This window comes from Leptonychotes weddellii, chromosome 14, assembly GCF_054177405.1.
Source record: "Leptonychotes weddellii isolate Sample4059 chromosome 14, ASM5417740v2, whole genome shotgun sequence".
Taxonomy (NCBI): Eukaryota; Metazoa; Chordata; class Mammalia; order Carnivora; family Phocidae; genus Leptonychotes; species Leptonychotes weddellii.
In genome coordinates, this window is record NC_138382.1 from 9,773,220 (window position 1) to 9,797,161 (window position 23,942).

Here is a 23,942-nt window from a genome sequence, read left to right on the forward strand (position 1 = left end):
TGAGAAATCATCAATCAATCCAAGCACATGCAACGGACTTGCATTTCCCCAGAGCTGAAGTCACCTCCTGGCGGTAAATAAAGTGTTAGGCTCTGAGTCAGACCACGGAGCTGAAGCCCAAGGCCAGGCAAGGATGCGTGAGAAGTTGGAGACTTAAGTTTTTAGCATCTAATGTGGAATTACCGGGTAACACTCGTTTCTTAGCTCCCGGGCAAACTCTCCCCCACCCGCTTGGTCGGCTACTATTCCCTGGCCCCCTGGCCTGACCAATCAGCTTACCCCATCCCCTTAGCAACACGGATTGCTCCAAGGGGCGGGCCTATGATCCCAGCAGAGCCAATCAGAGCCCTTCCTGGGACTGAGGTTCCCGAAAAAAGGGAAACTGCCGTTTTCCGCGCCTGTAGATCAAGAGGACGGCCCGGGAAGGGAGGAGACCTGGGTTCCTTTGGCAGTCCTGTACCTCCTCAGATGCTGACGGGCTCTCAGACTGAAGAGCTGCAGTCACACCATCACTTGTTGTGCCTTATCAAGCAAACTCTCCAACATGCACAGGTCAAGGAGATCCGCCGAATGATTTTAGAAACCTGCTGGAACTGGATGAAATTAAGCCGAGGACAGCCCCCTGCCCTCCTAAGTCATTAGGCTAGGCCATTCTCGTTCCTCATCTGCTCGAAACTCAGCCACAGATCATTCCAGCTGCTACGTGATGCAGAATCTAAGAGAAAATATCTGGGCCATTGGAGATCTTAGAATGTAAGTTCCAAGAGAGTGAGGAGTTTTGTTTATTCATAGCCATATCTCCAGCATTAGAACCGTGTGCAGGCACTCAACAGATAACTTGATGGATAAATTCCTTTTTTTTTTTTTTAAGATTTTATTTATTTGACAGAGAGAGAGCACAAGCAGGGAGAATGGCAGGGAGAGGGAGAAGCAGGCTCCCCGCTGAGCAAGGAGCCCGATGCGGGACTCGGTCCCACGACCCTGGGATCATGACCTGGGCCAAAGGCAGATGCTTAACTGACTGAGCCACCGAGGTGTCCCGAGATGACTTGATGGAATAAACTCTGTCGGCCCAAGGGGTTCAATCACTAGCCCAAGGTTGCCTCCAGTGGGTCAGTGTTGAGCCTAAGACTCAGTGACAGAGAAAGGGAACAGTAACTGTTGAGATCTTAATATGACCCAGGTACCATTACCAAAAAGTTTGTACACTCTTTCATTTAATTCACGCCACACTACGGGGTGAGTACTCCTCTTATCCCTATTCTATAGGTAAAGCTTATCTGGCAGGTCAGAGCAGGGTTATTCATCCATTCCTTCATCTGGCCAACAGTTACTGAGCACCTTACTTACCCTGCACCATGCCCAGCTCCATGCCCAGCACTGGGGACACAGTGGTGAGCAGAACAGACCCGGGGCCTATAGGAGCCTATAGTCTAGTAAAGCAGACTTTCAGTTTAGCAGGTAAAACGCAAACGATGTATTTGCCATTTGGGAAACATGCTATTGTTACAGGATTTTTCCTTTGTTGGTGCCTCCCCGCCGGTTCCTTGGTCATGCATATTGGAAGAATGAAGAGGTAGACCAGACAGAGTGGTCCTTGGTCATGCATATTGGAAGAATGAAGAGGTAGACCAGACAGAGTGGTGGGCAGCAAAACGAGGTTTACTGAGTGCTAGCAAAGTGATAGTACAAGGTACCGAGGAGGGAGGGGACCCGAGAGGGTTGCCACCAGAGTTTCTAAGTCTAGGGGGTTTTATGGGCTGTTTTAATCTGATTAACCCTCTCTGTGCCTGTCATCCAATCAGGTTTTTTTCACCTATCTATCACGTGGGAAAGGGTGGAGGGCTCCTTCCATTGTAGTGTAAAATCTTTTTAAGGATGGGCGCCTGGGTGGCTCAGTCGTTAAGCGTCTGGCTTCGGCTCAGGTCATGATCCCAGGGTCCTGGAATCGAGTCCCACATCGGGCTCCCTGCTCTGCGGGAAGCCTGCTTCTCCCTCTCCCACTCCCCCTGCTTGTGTTCCTGCTCTTGCTATCTCTCTGTCAAATAAATAAATAAAAATCTTTTAAAAATAAAAAAAATTTTAAAAATAAAATAAATCATTTTAAGGATGGTTTCCTCTTGGCGGGGGCGGGGAGGGCTTGTCCCTGCTGGCCTGCCTGCCTTCCCCATCCTTCATCACTGTGGAGGAAATCAATGGACGGAAGTGCTGGAGGGAAACCGGATGGAGGGAGAAGTCTCCTTTAGGTACAGTGGTCAGAGAAGGGCTCTTTAGGGAGGGCACATGCAGACAGGCCTGCGGATGAGAAGGGCCCCCCTATGATCAGCTGGAGGAAGAGTGTTTCAGAAGAACAGCAAGAGCAAAGGCCTAAGGCACAGCAGGGCACAGCAAGGTGAAGGACTAGGAAGTGTAACAAAAGTATGGGGAACATGGAGAGGGTACAGGATGAGTCAGGTCAGATCTCTTTCTCTGAGAAACACATATATTTATGTATAATTATATCATATTGATTATATAGTTAATGCTAATTAATAATTCTATACCAATTTTATAATGCTGTTTATATATTATATAATAATCTTTTTTAGATTGATCATATAATTATATATAATTTATATTTCTATTACATCATGTAATATATAATACATATATAAGAAAGATCAATTTGGGGGCGTGTGGGTGGCTCAGTCGGTTAAGCCTCTGCCTTTGCCTCAGGTCATGATCTCAGGGTCCTGGGATCGAGTCCCACATCAGGCTCCCTTGTTCAGCGGAAAGTCTGCTTCTTCCTCTCCCTCTGACCCCCCCACCCCCTCGTTTGCAAATAAATAAAATCTTTAAAAAATAAAATAAAAATAAAAAAGATTGATTTCGGGGGTGCCTGGCCAGTTCCGTTGGTGGAGCATGCCACTCTTGATCTCAGGGGTGTAGGTTCAAGCCCCACATTGGGTACACAGATTACTTAAAAAAAAAACTTTACCCCTGCTTGTGTTCCCTCTCTCGCTGTGTCTGTCAAATAAAATCTTTAAAAAAAAAAAAATCTTTAAAAAAGGCTGATTTGGGGAGGTCGGTGGGAGGATGGGGTAACTGGGTGATGGGCATTAAGGAGGGCACGTGATGTGATAAGCACTGGGTGTAATACGCAACTAATGAATCACTGAACATGACATCAAAAACTAATGATGCATTACATGTTGGTTAATTAAATTAAAAAAAAAAAAGATGGATTTTGCCTTGTATGAAACCAGCTTATTCAAGACAAAATAAGTACACCTACTAAATTGCCTTAAAGCAACCCTAAGAAGAAGAAATTTTTATAAACTCCATTTTACAGATGCGGCACAGAGAAGTCAATTAACTTGCCCACTGGTCACACGGCTAGGAAGTAAAGTTTGGATGTAAACCAGGCAATCCCTCTCCCGTCCGCACGCTCCTAACTGCTATAACCTACTACAGCCAAGCAGCTTCAAGACCTGCACCCCGTCCAGTTCACAGCAAGCCGGCAGCTCGCAAATCCTTCCTAGACAGAATTCTGCAGCAGCGCGTCACTAGGCCGAAGTCTCCGAGGTCAGGGACCTTGGTTACGCATTCACAAGTTGCCCAAGGGGCAAGCCCTGTGCTTTGCACGAAGCGCACTCTCCATTTGTGTTAAATACAGACATAGTGGAATGCTGGGAAGTTCTCCCTGAGGTCTAACCTCGGGCCATTTCCCACAGCCGACAGAAGAGGGGACCTGAGCGGGGAGCCGAACCGCGACGCCTGCCACCAGTGGCCACCAGGTGTCGCCGCGGCGTCCCCGGAGCGGGAGGGCGGAGCGGCTGCACACTGGGAGCAGCATGTGGACGCTCGGGCGCCGCGCGTCTGCCGGCCTCCTGCCCCGCTCGGCGCCCCCGGGCTCAGCCCCGGCAGGCGCCGGAGCCCGGGGCCCGACGAGGGACGCCCCGCTCTACGGCAGCCGGGGGCTGCGCGTCGGAACCGGAGCGACCCGCGTACCCAGCCACGCCGTGAGTACCGGCGCCGCGCAACCGTCTGGGCCGCACGCCGGCGGAGGGAGGCCGCGCCCGCTGGGGACGCTGCGGGCACGCGCGCCCACTCCGCTGCGGGCACGCGCGCCCACCCCGCTCCGGCGGGGCCGCGCTCTGCTGGTGGCCGCGTGGCGGTGGAGCGCGGCAGTGGTGCGCGCTGCTCCCTGCCGGGCGCGCGGCCGCGCAGTCCGCCTTCTGTTTGCCGGGGTCACGTTTGCACCGGCCTCTGCTTTCCGGTGAAAAGGGCAATGCACTGCAACTGCGGGGGGAACGCAACGCGGGGGAAGTGGCCGGGGACCCGCTCTCGGGGGTCCGTGGATGGCGCCGAGCCCGCCACTTCCCTTTGCCAGAACTTCAACCTAAGCGATACTATATACTGTACAAGGTACTGTAACGTACATATATATGTCCATGACGTATAATATTAGTGTGGTACATAAATATATATAAATAGAACAAAGCAATACACAGACCAACATAATAGTCTAGCATAGTGCGTATATGTAATACTAGAGCGATGTTTCCAAGCATGGGCTTTTATGAACGAAACGCTCCCTTCGAGCGAGATGGAAACGTCCAGGCTGTGGAGCACAAGAGCTAGAGCAGCGAAGCTTTTGGAAAATGACCCGGCCTGCGCTCCCAAGTTCCGGCTCGATTCAGCAGAGCTGTGTGACCGCGGGGGATCTGGAACCTCTCCGAGGCATGGCTTCCTTTTCGGTCAAGAGATGAAGGGGTTCCGCCCATTTTGCCGAGCTGTTGTGAGGATTACGTTGGATTAACCGAACATAAAGTCTTGAGCCCTGGAAGTTAATTCCCTTTTCTTCCCTTGGGGGCAGCAAAGAAGCATCTGACCCACTCGCTCCAAGACCTGAAAGGAGGAAGCCCAAAGAATGGCTGTGGGGTTGAGGAAGACTCACAGCGGGGGTGGACGCGATGTTTAATCAGGGTCTTTCGATTTTATTTATTTATTTGAGAAAAGAGAGCACAAGTTGGGGAGCAGAGGGAGAAGCAGGCTCCCCGCTGAGCAGGGAGCCGGTAATGGGGCTCCATCCCAGAACCCTGGGATCATGACCTGAACTGAAGGCAGAGGGTTAACCGACTGAGCCACCCAGGCCCCCCTAACCAGGGTCTTGAAGGTGACAAGGGAGCAGGGAAGGGCATTCCCGAAGGAGAGACAGGCCTGGGCGGGGAAGGCAGATGGATATGGACGCTGAGTGGCTGGTCTGCTGGACAGACTGTGCGTGAGGAAGGAGGCAGACAAAATCCAACCCAAATTGCCTGTGGAGCTCTGGAAGTTGGACTTTGGACTTGAACTTCCCACCGCCCTGTTATTTGGCCGTGTTTGAAGAGAAGTTAGGATTGGTTGCCAACACTCAAAGTTGGGGCCTTGATACCGGCCCCCCCCTTCTTGGGAAATACAGGCAGCTATGGCCGTCCTGGCACCATGATGTCCAGTGCAGAACAGAGACAGAGACACTTACTACCCCTCTCCTGTGCTTCTCCCACCTGGAGCTGCCCTGGCTTGCACTCTGACCCCTGCTGGTGTGGGCCATGGGTTGCCCGCAGTTTGTAATATAGGACAGTGACAAGATACGGCATGGTCTTTGGGATGGTACCTAGTGGCTGTTAAGGACTGTTGACTCAGAAGCATGCCCAACTTAGAGCTGCCACCCAGGAGGTGGGCACTGGACACACACTGGGATTAGGGGTCTTGGGAGGTTTGGACGTAGTTAACAACATGGGTCACCCATTGGGCCTCCTCTACCATAGTAAATTAATCAGGTTTGTTGAACTTTGTAACACAGTTCCCTCACACATCTCCAGTATTTGCGGAACTGGGTGGATGACAATGGCAACTGGGACCACTATGTTTAATTTTTTCAAGCCCTTACCTGTCCTCAGGTTGACCCCCAAAGTCCCTGCACTCCAGATCTCAATCAGGACCTGAGTTCATTGTGGGGGCCTCTTCCCCACCCTTATTTTTTCTACCGTGTATTCTTACTTCTACAGCAATATCCAAAAGAAATAGAATGGGAGCTGCATATGTAATTCTAAATTTTCTAGTAGCTAAATTGAAAAAGTAAAAAGCAGGTAAAATTAATTTCAACACCACAGAGGGCGCCTGGCTGGCTCAGTTGGTAGAGCATGTGACTTGCGATCTCAGGGTCATGAGTTCAAGCCCCATGTTGGGCCTAGAGCTTAGTTTAAAAAAAAATTCAACAGTACATTTAGGTAATCTAGTTTTTCTTTTTTTCTTTTTTTTAAGATTTTATTTATTTATTTGACAGAGAGAGACACAGCGAGAAAGGGAACACAAGCCGGGGAGTGGGAGAGGGAGAAGCAGGCTCTCCACTGAGCAGGGAGCCCGATGCGGGACTCGATCCCAGTACCCTGGGATGACCTGAGCCGAAGGCAGACGCTTAACCGACTGAACCACCCAGGCATCCCGGTAATCTAGTTTTTCAAAATATTATCATCTCAACATGTAATCAGTACTGAAAAATCATTGAGATATCTAACAGTCTTCCAAATCCAGTGTATATTTCCCCCATCAGCACATGTCAGCTCAGATGTTAAACTGAACTTGTGGAAATGCTTGATTTCTATTTTATAAAATTCACAATTGAAAAAACAAATTCACGGGACACCTGGGTGGCTCAGTCGGTTAAACATCTGCCTTCGGGGCGCCTGGGTGGCTCAGATGGTTAGGCGTCTGCCTTTGGCTCAGGTCATGATCCCAGGGTCCTGGGATCGAGTCCCGCATCAGGCTCTCTGCTCCTTGGGAGCCTGCTTCTCCCTCTGCCTCTCTCTCTCTCTCTCTGTCTCTCATGAATAAATAAATAAAATCTTTAAAAAAATAAAATAAAATAAACATCTGCCTTCGGCTCAGGTCATGATCCCAGGGTCCTGGGATCGAGTGCCGCATCGAGCTCCCTGCTCATCGGGGAGTCTGCTCCCTCTGCCTGCCGCTCCCCCTGCTTGTGCTCTCTCTCTCTGACAAATACATCTTAAAAAAAAAAATCTGTACTGTTTAAAGACTAATGACACACTGCCACATCCTCACCACCAGAGTGAGAGACTGAATATGACCTGTCCCCCGGAGGGCTCTGGTGCTCACCCGATTGCCGCTGGGCCTCCCTGAGGGGAATCTGCTCTCCTGAATTCGGTCGGGCATCCCCTCCTTTTCCTAGAGTGTCACCCCCATGTATGTCTCCCTAAAGCGTGTGCTGTTGATAGAAAAAAATTTTGCTGTATTTATTGTGCTGTGACTTGTCCCTTGTGCTCAGTGTTGTTTTTGAGGCTCATCGACACTGATGCACACAGTGGTCATTTTTTCGTTTTCTCTGCTGGGTAGTATCCCATTGGGTGAGCCCATCACACTCTGTCCAGTCTCCTGGTGACATCTGTGTGACCACCATGGTGCTGGGGGCATGATGGTGCTGCTGTAGGCATTCCTGTGCATGGACAGAGGCTCTTTGTGGCCGAATCCCTCAGAATGGCATTGCTAGGCGAGGGGCCAGCAAATATTCAACTCATTTGATGCCAAGAATGGTTGTACCCGTCCATCCCCCACCAGCGGTGGGTGAGAACTGACTCACTCTTCCAGCCTTTGCAGCTTTGTGCTTTGCGGAGGGGACCCCTGGGGTGAGGCCTGGCCTCCCTGCCAGCCACCCAGGCCGGGCCTCACCCTCCGCCTCTCCACTATTGTTGACATGCTCCAAAACCGAAATTGACTGGACACCCTCCAGCCCTGTGTTTGGGGTATTCGTGTCCTCCTGTCTAATGTTCATCACCAGTCTGCGTGGCGGGTACCATGACCCCTGCCTTCAGGGGCTCGGAAAGGGTGAGCAGGTACCCAGGGAACGTTAGCTTGGGGGAAAACAGGTAAGAGACCAGCAACTTTGGCAGCAGTTCCTTTGATGATTAAAAACAGCCGGATGTAGACTTCTACTTCTGGCTATGAGTAACTTGCATTAGCGCAAACCTCCCACCAAGAACAGCCATCCAAGATATAAAAGTCAAAACCAAAAACGAAACAGGAAAAAGGCTATGCGAAGGTGTCAGACTACGACAACTAGGATTTGAGAGGCCAGGATCCTGGAGGGGAGGGAAACTCTGAGCCCCTAGTTCTCGAACTTCCCTTCCATGTCTGAAACCCTGTACGATTCCCAGGTGTGTGATTCTTTTCCTTTGTGGCCCAGACCCTGGGGCCAGAGGGTATGGGTTCAGATCTCTGTTCCTCCACGTATCGAGTGATTTGCTCCGGTTCCTCATCCATAGAATACAAATACAGCCTATCCTCATGTTTCGTGGATCCTGGACTTGTGAATTCACCTACTCAGTAAAATTTATCTGTAACCCCAAAATCAATACCCAGGGTGGATTTCGTGGTCACTCTGGGACACACACACAGCAGCAAAAACTTAGAGTTGCCCCATGCTTGCGTGTTCCCACCGAGGTCAAACAAGGTGACACTCTGTCTTCTTCTCTCGGCTCCCATGGGGTCAAGTGTCCTTTCCACCATCTAGTTAGTGGCACGTTGTTTGCATTTTTGTGTTTTTGGTTGGTGATTTTACTGTTTAAAATGGCCCTGGAGCATAGGGCCGGAGTACTGTCTAGCATTCTAAGTGTGAGAAGGCTTAGGGCCTTACGGACAAAACACGTGTGTTAGATCAGCCTCGTTCCAGCCTCAGTAATGGTGCTGTTGGCCCCGAGCTCAGTGTTCATGTATCAACAATGTGTATTAAACAAGATGTCTTTAAGCAGAAACGCATGTAAACGAGGTTATGTATGGATCAGCTGGTCACATGTGACCTGAAGCCTGCAGGAACCTAAGCCTGTATTTCCCGTAGGAGCATTTCACTAACCTCCTGTTCGTGGTGACTTTATAGAACAAACTGTCATAAGGAACCACTATAATAATAGTACTTGCTTCACAGACTTGTAATGAGGACTAACCACATCCATTTCTATCAAGACTGAGAGCTGCAACACCCAGCAGATAGGGAACACTCTAGAATGTGCAGTAGCAATAACTGGTTATCATGCTGGCTCTCTCCTCTTTCGGAACCAACCTTTTAAAATCACACCCTCTGTGCTCTGCACCCCTGTTTCCCCCTTTTCTGCTCATTTCTCAGCCCTGTGCCCTCTGCCTTCTCCTTTCTGAGCCTGCCAAGGGCACCGATGGCTCAAGAGAACAGCGGCCTCTGAGCCCTGCTCCAGAGTGACCTTTGGAGAAGGTGAATCTTACTACCAACCCCTTCCAGGCCTTGGGTGCCTTCCCAGGATGAAGTCCAGCTGAGAGCCTTCACAAGGCCCCATGGCCACCTCTCCATCCTCTCCCCTGACATCTCCACTCTGATGTACCACTTTTCTCTCCTTTTACAGGCTCCGTCCCTTCCCTCACTGGGGCAGGTCCCTCAGCCAGGCTCCCCTCGGTGTTTGTCACTGTCCTCTGGTTATGTCATCTGTCTCTCCAGCTGGCCAGTAGAGCTGGCAGCCCCAGAGACGAGCGCCTGGACCCTCTTCCAGTTATGTGTTGGAGGAAATCAACAGGTCACATTATCTCCCACAGGTCATGTTAATGAAACCTGTCCATCTGCAGTCCGATCCTCTCTTCTGGACATCAGCAGACATCTGCCTCTTGCTGTTCATTGTTGCTTGCATTAGTCAAATTCCAGGAGCTTTGCTGATGCTTCCACGCGCCTGGCCTGTGCTAAACACCGCAGAATAGCCTGGAGCAGTGCCGCCCATAGAGCTTCCCGTGATGGTGACTCTGTTCTATGTGCCACTGGCCACATGAGGCCACAGGACACTTGAAACGTGGCCTTCCAGAACATGGGAGTCCTGGAAGTGGTGCTTGTCCCTCACTCAAATTTTAGTGGGAAGTGATGGGAAGTGACAATAAATTTAAACGTAAAGAGCTGCCTGTGGCTCGGGGCTATTATATCAGACAGCACAGGCTTAGAGAGAGCCCGAGAGAATGAACACAAGGTAATGCATTAAAACAAGGTGAAAACATCCCAGAAACACCCCTGGAAAAAAATTTTTTTTTTATTATTATTTATTTATTTGACAGAGAGAGAGACAGTGAGAGAGGGAACACAAGCAGGGCGAGTGGGAGAGGGAGAAGCAGGCCTCCCACAGGGAGCCCGATGCGGGGCTCGATCCCAGGACCCCGGGATCATGACCCGAGCCGAAGGCAGATGCTTAACGACTGAGCCACCCAGGCACCCCTCACCCCTGGAAAAATTTAACGTTTATTCCCGAATGAAGAAGTGGTGCTATTTAAACCGTGCGTTCAGGGACCGTAATGCACTGAGAAATGGTAATGTTCTTCTTCACTTTGGCTTTTAGAGTCTGAGCCTCCACCGCCTCGATCAGATCGTGAATGTCAAAAAGCAGAGCGTCTGTTTGATGAATATGAGGACAGCGGGAACTTTGGGCGACCCTGGGTAAGATAAAGCCCGTTCCACGTCAGAGAGCCCTTCTCCCTCCTCCCTCCTTCTCTCTCTCAATACACAACATGTGCATACCTGCTCATACTTCTATTAGCTTTTATTTTTTAAAGATTTTATTTATTTATTTGGGAGAGAGAGCGAGCACAAGCTTCAGGGAGAGGGAGAAGCAGGCTTCCCGCAGAGCAGGGAGCCCGATGCAGGGCTTGATCCCAGGACCCTGAGATCATGTCCTGAGCCGAAGGCAGACGCTTAACGACTGAGCCACCCAGGCGCCACTTCTATTAGCTTTTTAAAATTTTTTTTCCTTTTCTCTTACCGGTTTAAAAAAAGAAAAAAGCCCATCCCATCCAAAACCTGTCTTCTCCCTTAGCAGAAGCACTCATAAGCATCTTTCCGTATCAACAACTATCTACCACATTATTTTATTTATTTATTTATTTATTTTTAAGTAGACTTCTGCCCCAGTGTGGAACCCAACACAGGGCTTGAACTCACGACCCTGAGATCAAGCCCTGGGCTGAAATCAAGAGTCGGACGCTTCACCGACTGAGCCACCCAGGCGCCCCTCTGCCACATTATTTTAAATAAAATAATATTAAACTTGATGGATGTACCACAGTTCATTTAACCTGTTCCCTACTGCTGGACACTGGGTCGTTTCCAGAGTTCTGTTGTTACTCTCTTCGATGACCTAGCAGTTCGGGTCGGCCAAGCCTCTGTGACAGACAGGCCCACAACTGTGATAGCTCAAGCCAGCGGTGGTTTGCGTCCCTGTGTTCCAACAGTCCAGGGTGGGCGTGCCTCTGGGCAGGGATTCAGGCACCCAGGGTCCTTCCACCTATCACTTGTCCGTACCTTACTGTCCTCTACACGGTAGAAGCCAGGTCACCCTGCCTGGGTTCCATTCCACAGAAAGGGACAAGAGCATGACGTCTTGGAAGAGGCACTTGTCCCTCACTCAGATTTTAGTGGGAGGGACTGGGCCACATGACCCCAGCGGACCCCAGGGGATGTTGGGAAATAGAGCCTGGTGGGCGCCCTGGAAGGAAGCAGTGGGTTCTGGTGCAGAGCTCCCCAGCGTTGCCAGTCTGATGTCTCCACGGACCCTCCTTCCACACGCACACACAGCACATTAGCCCCTAACCCCAAGGCTGCCACCACAGGCCCTCTCATCAGGTCTGTCATCCACTTCAAAGGCCAAGATTTCCAGGTGACACGCTGTCCTCTCTCGAGGTCTAGGATCGGCTTCTCTGGCCGTGATACACACGTGTACAAGCGCGCGCGCGCACACACACACACACACACACACACACACCAATGGAGAGGGGTTGCTTCACTTTTGGGCCAACTCCTGATGTCATCTGTCTCTTTCGTTTTAACCATTCTGGTGGTATCTCATTGTGATTTTTTAATGTACTTTCCTGAAGATTAATAAAGCTATACCCCTTTTTATGTGTCCACTGGCCATTTGGATATGTTTTTTAAAATGATATCTGTTCAAGTATTTTACCCATTTTTTCTATTGGGTTTTCTTTTTCTTTTGACTTGTAGTTTTTTGTTTGTTTTTTTTTTAGTTCTTTATATATTCTGGAAATAAGCCCTTTTTCAGATACATGTAATGCAAGTATTTTCTCCCACTTTGTGGTTTGCCCAACATAATTTTAATCATAATACAAGCAATTTTAATAAGCATAATGTCCAGCTGAAGGAGTCAGGTTGAATAAATAATATAAAATAAAATACCAGGAATATCCGTATGTGCTAATATGGAACAATTTCCAGGATATGTTAAATAAAAACTGCAAGGTGCTTCAATTTCTATATTAAAAAGAATATAAAATTCTGGATGGATATAGAAGAGACTGTTATTCGTAGTTGACTCTGCGGATGGGGGCTGCTTATTTGGGAAGAAATTTCTTTACAAACTTTTTTTTTTAAGATTTATTTATTTATCATTATTTTTTGACAGAGAGAGTGTGCATAAGCAGGGGGAGAGGGAGAAGCAGACTCCCCACTAAGCAGGGAGCCCAATGGACCATCCCAGGACCTCAGGATCATGACCTAAGCTGAAGGCAGAGGCTCAACCGACTGAGCCACCCAGGCACCCCTGTATAAACTCTTTCATGCTGCTTAAATTTTTTCTCTGTACATGGTAGCTATTTCCCATGAATTTTTTAAGTAAAAAACCTATGTGTCGGGGGGCCTGGTTGGCTCAGTCTGTGGAGCATGCGACTCTTGATCTCTGGGTCGTGAGTTCAAGCCCCACATTGGGTGTATTTACTAAAAATAAATTAAATAAGTAAATAAATAGATGTGTGGGTTTGACATTAATGAAATGGAGCAGTTTGGTAAACGTGTGTTTTGGGGGTTTTTATGTTTCCCCTGCAGCTCTCTGAATGAGACCACCTATGAAAGACTGGCGGAGAAGACACTGGACTCCTTAGCAGAGTTTTTCGAAGACCTCGCAGACAAGCCTTACACATTCGAAGACTATGATGTCTCATTTGGGGTACCTTTTTGCTTATTTTCATTTTTTTCTGTTTCCTCCCTAAGAATTCTAGCTCACTAAGGCAAAGAATTCCCCTCCAGTGGAGTTAAGCATCCAGCAGCTTGCGGTTACGGGTGGGACCCAAAGACTGGCACGTTGGTGTTCCAGCCCTGCCCCGCCAGGCTTGTGACCTTGGGCAAGTCATGGCCTTTGTGAGCCTCATTTCTGCTTAAAAATATAGGTTCTCAAGCACCACTCAGTACTCGTGAGGTAAATCAGAGGGACCCAGACCTGTGTTTGTCTAGCAGGATGACTCTCCTGGGGGCATGGGGAGGCCTGAACCACTCCTTAAGCAGGGTGTGTTCAGAGCACACAGACATGGGCCCCACTTCTGGGAGATTCTGAGATTGTGATCAGCAGGGCGGGTTGTACTATCAGGAAACATATTTTTGAAAAGCTCACCTGGGATTCTAATGTGCACCCTGGGTCCCACCCCTAGAGATTTTTCTTTAGTTGGTCTGGGAGCATGTCCCAGGCAGGACAGGGGAGTTAATTTTTTAAGTTTTTGTAATCACTCCTCAGATGATCCTAAATGCACTGGGGGGAGCCAGGGAGCCCTGAAGCCCAGGGAGTGCTGCTCTACATCAACTGGCCACCAGGTGGCAGACTTGAGTAGTGGTCCACCTTTGCCTTTAGAATGCTGTTTACGCCTTAGGGAGCTGCGGCTTTTTTGCCAGAAAATCCCCCACGGAAATTAATCCTCTTGGCGGCAATTAATTAATAGTCAGAAATGTTATGAAGTGGAATTATTAGGACAACCAGCTGTCAAGGCTAATGTGATAGAAATGCTGTTGGATATTACTGTGGACAGAGAAGGGACTCCATCAGATGGAGCAGGTAGCAGAGTCTGGAAGATTTCAAGCCTGGTTGGAAGGACAGTGAGGGACTTCGAGGTCAAATGTAAGGCAACGGGGCCAGAAAGGGTTGGATGCCTTCCAGGTGGATTTGGGGACTGCTGTGAGCATCATCGTTCAGGGCAGGGCATTCAAAGTGTTTCTGCAGACAGCCTCAGAAGGCAAGCTGCTGGGGAACCCTTACTAACTGGCCCCCACAGCTTGACTGTCTGTGGAATGGTGGAGCCAGGGGAGTTACAGGTCTCCTCTCCCCCAGCCTCCCCACCAGGGGCTAGCTGTACTTACAGGGAAACCAAGTCTCCAGCTAAACTAGGCCATGCATACAAACATTCATTAACATGCCACAAAAACAGTCACACCACTCATTCTTGTAACATTAGTGAGAATACTTAGGGACTCAAGTATTTTTGCATGAGTGTTTCATTAGAAGCAAATGTGCCAGTGTTCTAGCAGCTGGATTCTGTTTACCCCCTGGAATCTAGCAGCAAATGCTCCTGCTCAGGGGCGCCTGGGTGGTTCAGTTGGTTGAGTGGCTGACTCTTGGTTTCGGCTCAGGTCACGATCTCAGGGTCCTGGGATCGAGCCCTGCATCGGGCTCCGCACTCAGCGAAGAGTCAGCTTGAGGATTCTCTCTCTCCCTATGCCCCTCCCCCGTTCTCTCTCTTTTTCTTTCTCTCTAATAAATAAATAAATCTTTAAAAGAAAAAAGGCTCTTGCTCAGTGGTGGGTCACAGGATCTTACCGGAGTCCTCCCTGCAGAGTGTCTCTCTGACCCCGCTGCTGGGGTTTCCAGATTCTGTAACCCATTCCTGCAAAGGGAGAGGCACCTCTGTTTTTCTAGCCAGTCCATATACCTTAAGTGGTCATTCTCCTCACCAGGAAAAAATTATTTCGAACAAATCATTTACTACTTAGGAAATGCTCTAGTATAGATGTAGAAACTAAAGGCATACAGTAGCTGACTCTGTTGTTGGGACTTCTGATTAAGAACTTTGAAATGCTATCTACCCTGGGGTGTGAATTCCTAATAAGAGTCTCTCAAGTGCTCGCTAACTTACACATTTCACAAATCTATTGAAACTACATTATAGGCAAGAGAATACCCGTAACACTGTTACTTGAGCTTTCTTGGGGTGCAGTCTTTCCCTGTCCCCAGGGTCCAGTTGGGCATTGCCTCCTCTGGGAAGTCCTCCTAGATGCTCCAGGCAGATAGCACACTTACTTCCTTGCCCAGCACTCCAAGGATGAGTCTGTAGAGCACTGATCACCCCGTGTACCAGCTGTCGATTTACACATCAGCTCCCATGGTGAGACTGAGTTCCTTGGCAGCCAGGACACTGTCCACTCTTGTTATCCCAGTGCCGGAAACATTGCCAAATACATGATAGGGACTTAATAAATGTTGATTCAGTACATAAACGAAATGGGGCCCACACACACTCTCATTGATGCCACTCAGCATCATAGACGTTTTACCAGCTTGGTCCTGACCAAGTAGACAACTGACAGCAGTATTCCAGATAGACCCAAGAACATGTCTGTTCTGTTTGCTCTGTGAGCGCTCCTTGGCTGTCGTGTGGGGTGGGTAACTTGGGGGGGTCAGCGTCTGGGTCCAGGCCTCACCCGCACTGGCCCTGCCATTAGAGGGGACTGCCCACCAGAGCAGAAAGCACCTCCCATCACTAGGATCCATGGAGTCGGCTGCACTTGACCGGCAAAATCTGACCAGGACCGGGAGAAGGACTGTGCTGTCTGAGGGGTTACTTCCAAGCCACCTTCGTTTTTCCCCCGGTGGAGCCCTGGCCTCTTTGACTTTTTGATGAGAATCTGCTGTCATGTTCTTTACTCACTAAGCTGTCGGCATATCAGTGCCATAAAGCAGAGGTTCCTTAACCTTTCCTGGACCTTCTTCCAAGAAAACCTTCCCCGTACACCTGTGTGTACAATTTCAGCTTCAGGCCGGGACAGTCTGCAGACCGCTGAAGACCACCTCTGGGTCCCAGGTTACAGACACTTGCTCAGAGGCAGCATTTTATTGGATATGGAGACAAAGCATCTAGCCTATCATCCTGGATTTGTATTTTCTGTCCAAGAGTCTGTAAGTGAATTATCTTAACTTCTGTGAGTGCCAGGTTCTTCAGCTGGGAAGTGGGTGACATCCCTCTACTTCTCTGAATTTCCATTAGGTTTAAATTGGAAAAGGGCTTCACATTCATTATTCTTACTCCTTAAGAGGGGTATCTCTTTTTGGAGTGTGGGAAGCCACACATACCTGAACTCCCCCGACTCAACATGCCATCCCATGGGTGTCTATTTCTACAAAACAAGCTAGTGACAACAGAAATTGCTCCTTTTGCTCCCGACTGTGTAGGGCTGGTACTGAGTGGCGGAATAAGCCTCCACCAAGCTGTGGACAGGGGCTGTTCTGACTGGTTAGTGCCCCTGTCCGCAGCTGCTGACGATTTTGACTCTCTCCCCTCCCTTTAATTTTTAAAAATTAAAAGAAGGGGGAGGGGCAGAGGGAAGGAGGCAGAGAGAGAATCCTAAGCAGGCTCCATGCCTAGCACAGAGCGTGATGACACGGTGGCTCGATCTCACGACCCTGAGATCATGACCTGAGCTGAAATAGAGTCGGACGCTTAACCTACTGTGCTGCCAGGCACCTCAAGACACTTTTAAGTAAACGAAAGGCGGTAGTCCTACCAAAATAGTAAAGGTGGGTTTCAAGGAAAAAAATTAATTTCTTTTAAGGATTTTATTTATTTATTTGAGAAGGGGAGAGAGAGAGCACAAGCAGGGGGAGAGGCAGAGGGAGAGGGAGAAGCAGGCTCCCCACTGAGCAGGGAGCCCAACTTGGGACTCGATCCCAGGACCCCGGGACCATGACCTGAGCTGAAGGCAGACGCCCAACGACTGAGCCACCAAGGCACCCCTCTTTGTTTTCTTTTTAATCAGAAAAAAATGTTACGGAGGCGCCTGGGTGGCTCAGTCAGTTAAGCGTCTGCCTTCAGCTCAGGTCACGATCTCAGGGTCCTGGGATCGAACCCCGCATTGGGCTCCTTACTCAGCGGGAAGCCTGCTTCTCCCTCTCCCTCTACTCCTCCCCCTGCTTGTGCTCGCTCTCACTCACTCTCAAGAATGGATAAGATCTTTTTCTTTCTCTCAAATAAATAAATAAATTTTTTTTTTGAAAAGTATAACCCAATAGAGTTCTCTCTTGCCTGTCAGTTATATTACTATTATTATGTATTATTATTATCACTGCCATTTACCTTTTCAATAGCTGTTTGTGTTTGCAAACCAAACACAAAGTGTTCTAAGAAACATCGGGGCCTCTTGATCGGACAGGGGCTCTAGAAGCCCAGAGAAAGGCAGTGGTGTGTCTCCGTGGCTTATGCCGGGGGTGGGGAACAGCGAGGGCCTGCCTCCTGCACGCCAGCTCCAATAAAGGGACTGAGCTGTGTGGTTGCTTCTGTAATATTCTGCACATGCTAAAGAAACCTCAGACCTTGGAAGTAAAGGGCTCCTTTGTTGAAAGAGTGTTTTCAAATTTAAATGAGCATTTATTGAGCAAAGGTGGACCAACCAGGCTTTTAGAGAATTCAGGGCTCTTTAGGGGAAAATAAAGCCCTTGAGAGCAGCTTGTGAGATGCGTGGGAAGGGTCTGAGGATAAAACCTGTCTGGAGTGCGGGCCTTCTACCAGCAGAGCTGGCTCTATGGCTCTTCTAAGACCAGCAAAGCCGGTGGTTTGACCGCTTCCTTCTCTTTTCCCTTTTTTCGTTGTTTTGGTAATGAACGTGCCCTGTCTGATGTTTGGGCTGACGTGGGACTCCGGTAGAGTTGGAGTCTGCGTTTTGTAACATCCTTTTGTGCGTTCTGGCTGGGCTTTGAGGGAACTGCGGCAGCGGGCAGGATGCGCAGCCTCCCGTTGGCCGGCTTTCACTCCTCAGACAAGCCACTGCTGTCTTTTCACCTCGAGACGGGAATAATGAGAGTTCTCCCCTCGCCAGCCTCCCAGGGAGTGAGGGAGAGCACTACGAGGTCTAAGTATTATCGTGATTAGTCATAGTCTGACTCGGAGCCGTGTGCTTTCTGCGTGATCTGCCGTGTCTAACACGAAAGGCGCTTCTTCGCGGTGTGTCTTGTGTACCAACGTCGAGATAGGAAGCAATTTAGCAATTGTGACAAAGTGATAACTTTGTCTTGTTCTCTTTTCCTCGTGCTTTTGCCACCTGATCCGCCAGAGTGGTGTTTTAACAGTTAAACTGGGTGGAGATCTAGGAACCTACGTGATCAACAAGCAGACCCCAAACAAGCAGATCTGGTTATCTTCGCCCTCCAGGTATGTCCAGAAGTCCGCATCTGTCCTTGTTCAGCTCGTGGGTGGTGTGGCGCTATGGACCCTTTACAAGGAAGGTCACCTTGTGGGTGGCTGTCTGTGAGCACACCTGATGCTTCACACTCACCCCATCCTCGTAGGACAGTTAACCCTGCTTTAGGAACTTCGGTCTACCAGTAATCCGGCTGCTGTAAGCAGATACTGGGATGTAGATCTGAAGCAAAAAGTTTATAACTTTTCAGAACCTGGCCTGGACAGTTTCTGTTTATGAAATCATTGCCCTGCCTTTTAAAAAGCCACTTTTGATGCTGCAGCCTCAGAACGAGTTGCACTTTGTCTTCAAAGCAGGTTAAAGTTTGACCTCTAGTTTGTTTTGAGCATCCCGCTAAAGGTTGGTTGAATTCCCTCTGTGAAATTGGGCTGCCTGCCCTGTGGAGCGGGGAGAGCCTCTTAAGCTGGGACTCCAGGGCATTGAATCCCTCTTGTGTTTATCACTGATGTGCTTTCAATCTTGTGGAATAAATGATTTGTTGGAGGCCGCCTGCGCTGCATCTCAAGGCCTGAGAACGTGCAGGGAGAGAGGGCCCCTCATCGGCCTGCATCTGTTGGGGTTGTTATAAGGGAGTTATAGAGAGACACTCACAAAAAGCTCTCAGACCAGCCTTCCTGGGTCACTCGTTACTTCCAAAGACAACATACTGACTGTGCATTGGGAAAGGCCCAAATATAACCAGCATGCAGTTCTTTGAAAGCCCAATGGTATTTACATTAAAAAAAAAAAATTATAGGGGCGCCTGGGTGGCTCAGTCAGTTAACCATCCAACTCTTGATTTGGGCTCAGGTCATGATCTCCATAGTGAGATCGAGCCCGGAGTCCTCTCTGCACTCAGCAGGGAGTCTGCTTGAGAATTTTTCTCTCCTCCCTCTGCCCCACCCCTGATGCGCACGCTCTCTCTCAAATAAATAAATAAATCTAAAAAACATAAATATATATAACTCTTCTTCTGCCCCAATGTTCACATCATTTTTAGGCAGTTAATATTATACTGTTTATCATGCCATGGTGTGTAATTATTTGTTCAAAATAAGTAAAGCATTATGCTTCCTTTGCCCCAGCTTCATCTAGGAACTATGTTATAATTCAACAAACAACTCCAGAAGTCACCCATTTCTAGCAAGACCTTTATAGATTGCATTGCTTTTTTAGACCCAATTAATTTGAACTTGGGTGTTTTATCCTGTGCGGGCCAATTAGCCTGTTCTCTTTGGCCTCAAACAGTTGTCCCATCCCTAACCAGAGCCATGCATGAGGACTGTACATTCTTATCCTTTACCTCTGGAGGAACCATATGAGAAACTGCATGGATCAGTTCAAACCCAGCCATCACCTTTGGGGATTGGTGGCTGTATAAATATCAGGCAGGGCACCAGAACCATCTATCATGGTTCCACTGAAGGAATTCCCTGTCGTATCTGGAGACCAAAAAAGTCCGTATCGTGTTTGGACACCCCTACCAGCAATATGATCCTACCCCAGGCTTGTTCAGTCTGTAATTCATGATGGGAATCTGGAAAGAAAATCTGCTAAGCAGCCATTTACTATCACAGATACTGTGTTCCTCAAGAAAAAAATTTATTTTCCACTCAACTTCTCACATCCAAAATAATCTTTCATAGGACTGCATTGCTTTTTCTTTTTAAAGATTTTATTTATTTACTTGTCAGAGAGAGAGCACAAGCAGGGGAAGTGGCAGGCAGAGGGAGAAGCAGGCTTCCCGCTGAGCAAGGAGCCCGACGTGGGACTCGATCCCAGGACCCTGAGATCATGACCTGAGCCAAAGGCAGACGCTTAACCGACTGAGCCAGCCAGACGTCCCAAGAAAAATTATATTAAGAAAAAAAAAATAGTATGGGTGATTGCCAGGAGCTGGGGAGAGGAGAGGGTGGGGACTAACTGCTCAGTGGGCACAGAGTTCCCTTTTGGGGTGATGAGGTGTTTTGGTAGAGAGAGGTAGTGGTTGCATTTGTTATGAATGTACTAAAATAATAATAATAATATAGGTAAGGGACAAATCATGTGAGTAGTACACGAATGGCCATCATTTTAACAACCCTGCTCTGACATAGCAGGTACCCCTCTGTGAGTTCGGGAAAGTGAAAGCTCAGAATGTGCTTTACAGAGACTCATCGAGAGGGTTCAGATGTTTTCAGGTCTTGAGAATTGTTCTGTCAGATTGTTGCAGGGGATAAACTGGGTACTTGTTCTTACATAGAAAGACCTGAGACAAGAAGTCAAATGTACGCCTTGTTAAATTGACTTTCTGGACCTCTCTTCCGGTCAGTTTCTTGGTGGTGGCATTGTGGAGTCAGCATTTACTACCTGTCCTCAGGGGCTGTCCTCGTGGACTTCCTGCGTATTTATTTTGTCTTGCAGCGGGCCCAAGCGCTACGACTGGACAGGGAAGAACTGGGTGTACGCGCACGACGGCATGTCCCTCCACGAGCTGCTGGCCATGGAGCTGACTAAAGCCTTAAAAACCAAACTGGACTTATCTTCTCTGGCCTATTCCGGAAAAGGCGCTTGATGCCCAGCCCAATCCCAAAGACATGAACAGCTCTAAAGCCCAGACCCCAGCTCCGTCCTGCAGCTGTGTGTCTGGTCTGTTCCATTCCCACTTTGGAGGACAGTTGCATGGCGTGTAAGGAGGAGCTCTGTGAAAGAGCGTGTTGCCTCCCACCCTCCCCCAAGTTCGGATTTGTAATTTCCGTAGTGTTTTTGGATTTATTGTCTGATTTCCTCCCTCACAGGATATCCCTTCTCTTTTATAATGTCCCTATACTCATACATTTATATGTAACCTTACAACAAAGGAAAATAAGAGGGAAAAATTCAGGAGGAGAAATGACTTGATTTCACTCTTTGTCCTTTGAAGGACTTAACTGCCTAAAACCACATGAAGAGGGCTGGCCAACCTCCCCTTTCTGTCCCCAAATAAGACTCATTAAAGAGTTGCCTATAAATGTTGCCACGCCTCTTGAAAATGTCCACATTCCTAAGCCCTTTATTATGGAAGTGTCAGTGACATTCAGGAATTCTCAAACCAAAGATCATTCTCTGTCTGCATTCGTGTCTGCCAGGCTGTGAACTGCACGAGACTCACAGAGACGTGATGTTTCTTCCAGAGACGTATATAGGGACATATGCACACATTTCATTTCATTGTGTGTGTGTGTATTTTTTTTTTAAGTGAAGCATCCGCATAGATTCAGCTGCTGCAGCACAAGTCTGAGAATGCAAAAACTCTCCCAAAGAAAAGGGGAAAAAGGGCCATCTTCATAAGTTCGTGGATGTAGTGTAATAAACTAGGTCATGGGGCTGAGGGGGTGCTTTGCAAATTGTGAAGGACCACATAAATGAAAAGATGTTCATGTTAATGAAAAGAACCCTGGTCCTTCACTTGGCTCAGTGCAACCTTTTCTTACTAAAGAAAGATTTCTCAGTAACGAGGCTACGCAGACATGCAGCATCTCCGTTCTCTACCTCTGGGCGAGTTTCACAAACTCCCTGCACCTGTTTCCCCACGTGTTAAATGAGAGGGTGGAACTGAGAGAATATAGTGGATTCCCAGCCCAGACATTCAGTGATCCTGTCAGGCCAACTTAACAGGCTGGTTTTAATTCCTTCTGGTAGATAAGGGGATGACCAAGAACAATTTTCTTAAGCTATAGCATAAATACATGGTTATTGGTATCATTCCACTTGAATTTCAGTTGAATTTATGTTCAAATAGTACCCATCTTACGTGTCTTTACTGTGCTGAGCTTGTGCTGTGGACTGAATGCCTATGTCCCCCCCAAATTCTTATGGCGAATCCTAACTCCTGTGTGATGGAGTTAGGAGGTGGGGCCTCTGGGAGGGGTTGGGTCATGAGGACAGAGCCTCAAGACTGGAATTAGTGCCCTTATAAAAGAGACCCCAGAGAGCTCCTCGCCCCTCCCACCATGTGAGGACACAGTGAAGACAGCCGTCTGTGAACCAGGAAGCAGAACATCACCAGACCCCGAATGTGCTGAGGCCTTGACCTTGGGCTTCCCAGCCCCCAGAACTGTGGGAAATAAATTTTTGTTGTTTATAAGCTATCCAGTCTATGGTATTCTGTTATAGCAGCCCAAACGGACTAAGACAGCCTGCCACACCATAGGACCTCATCTTATTTTATCTTTTAAGATTTTTTAATTTATGTGAGTGAGAGAGAGAGAGAGAGAGAGAGAGACCATAGTGGGGGAAGGGCGGTGGGCAGAGGCAGCTGGAGAGGGAGAGACTCTCCAGCAGACTCCCCGCTGAGCACAGAGCCCTCCTCAGGACTCCGGGCTCATGACCTGAGCTGAAGGCCGACACTTAAACGACTAAGCCACCCAGGTGCCCCCATAGGACCTCATTTAATCTTTAATGATCTGCATCTTACACATGAAGAAACCAAGGCTCAGGAACATTAAAACCCCTCCAGAGTTATGCTCCTGTTCTGTTATGTTCTTACTAAAGAAAGATTTATTAGTGACAAGTTTATGCAAATGTGTAGCAAAGGCTTTTGCCATGGGTGAACAAAAACCACATTTCATTATGGAAAAAAACCTCTTAAAAGAAAAATGGAAACAAACGCTAAATGGTTATATAAAATATTTCCTTTCTTAAAAAAAATTTAAAAATTCCTTTCTTCAAAAGTAAAATTATTTGTTAGTGTGGGTGGAAATCTTTAAGTGTGGTAGGTCAGTACCAGTGAAAAAATAAAACCTGTGTGTGTGTGTATGCACGTCTATCTCTTGTGATGAAAGTTTCACTATCTTGCTTACTTGGAACTCAGTTAAGGGATGCACTCACCTATGGGACATAACAGAAAAGATTTAATCAGGCTGCTGTAACAGGAGAATGTAAGTTAGATCTGTGCTCTTAACGCTTCCCTTGTAGTCTAGCTTTTCAGGCCTATTTACTTTTACTTTACATACAATGCTAACTAGTTTAATTATTTCCTTTCTAAGGCCCTGGGAAATTCCCATTTGAACCATAAGAACAGCCACCCAGGGAGGAATAAAAATCATTCTCTGGGGACGCCTGGGTGGCTTAGTCAGTTGAGCATCTGCCTTTGCCTCAGGTCATGATCCCAGGCTCCTGGGATCAAGTCCTGCATCGGGATCCTTGCTGATCAGAGAGCCTTCTTCTCCTTCTACCTTTGCCGCCGCTAACCCTGTTTGTGCTCTCTCTCTCTCTGACATGGAAAGATAAAAATCTTTAAAAAAAAAAAAAATCATTCTCTGACTAGCAAATGAAAAGCATCACAGTGTGGGGCCAGGAGCCTCCCACAACTTAGACCCCAGGAGCACATTTATGGTGTCACCCACATTAAGGATGAGTTTTCAGGAAAACGTTGAAAATGTTCAGTATTACATGTTAGAGTATTACATGTCAAAGGAGGCAAGAAAATATGTGATTTAATTTCAGAAAGCTTTCTATGATGTTTAGCTTCCTGAGTGGATAGAACCCCGGCCACTTGAAAATATAACTACCCAGGGCACCTGGGTGGCTCAGTCGGTTAAATGTCTGCCTTTGGCTCAGGTCAGGATCCTGGGATCCTGGAATCGAGTACCACGTCAGGCTCCCTGCTCGTTGGGGGAGCCTGTTTCTCCCACTCATGCTCTCTCTCTCACTCTCTCTCAAATAA

The 23,942-nt window shown here is 48.1% G+C and overlaps 1 protein-coding gene, 1 long non-coding RNA gene and 1 other non-coding gene across 4 annotated transcripts in view; 2 read left to right on the forward strand and 1 right to left on the reverse strand.

Annotated features, from left to right (window-relative positions):
* The first annotated feature begins 3,806 nt into the window (after positions 1-3,806).
* On the forward strand, positions 3,807-22,365 carry FXN (frataxin). 2 transcript variants are annotated; one of them, XM_081802820.1, is made up of 5 exons: positions 3,807-4,001; positions 10,380-10,477; positions 12,872-12,992; positions 18,131-18,228; positions 20,660-22,365. In XM_081802820.1, the coding sequence occupies exons 1-5, from the start codon at positions 3,834-3,836 to the stop codon at positions 20,808-20,810; spliced, it is 636 nt and encodes a 211-aa protein (XP_081658946.1). In that variant the 5' UTR covers positions 3,807-3,833; the 3' UTR covers positions 20,811-22,365. The 2 variants fall into 2 exon arrangements, with proteins under 2 accessions (XP_081658946.1, XP_081658947.1); XM_081802821.1 differs by lacking the exon at positions 3,807-4,001 and adding an exon at positions 6,333-6,471.
* Positions 6,143-6,215, forward strand: TRNAA-UGC (transfer RNA alanine (anticodon UGC)). The gene has a single exon. It is a non-coding gene; the product is annotated as a tRNA-Ala (tRNA).
* The window catches only part of LOC145716977 (uncharacterized), a 41,927-nt gene continuing 36,212 nt past the window's right edge, over positions 18,228-23,942 (reverse strand). The window contains exon 3 of the long non-coding RNA XR_014139929.1: positions 18,228-18,827. This is a non-coding gene — a long non-coding RNA (uncharacterized LOC145716977). The remainder of the gene's footprint in view (positions 18,828-23,942) is intronic.

Coding starts and splice junctions, on each gene's coding strand:
- FXN (XM_081802820.1), top strand. CDS start 3,834: ATGTGGACGCTCGGGCGCCGCGCGTCTGCCGGCCTCCTGCCCCGCTCG. Junction 4,002..10,379: donor CCCGCGTACCCAGCCACGCC/GTGAGTACCGGC, acceptor TTTGGCTTTTAG/AGTCTGAGCCTCCACCGCCT. Junction 18,229..20,659: donor TGGTTATCTTCGCCCTCCAG/GTATGTCCAGAA, acceptor TTTGTCTTGCAG/CGGGCCCAAGCGCTACGACT.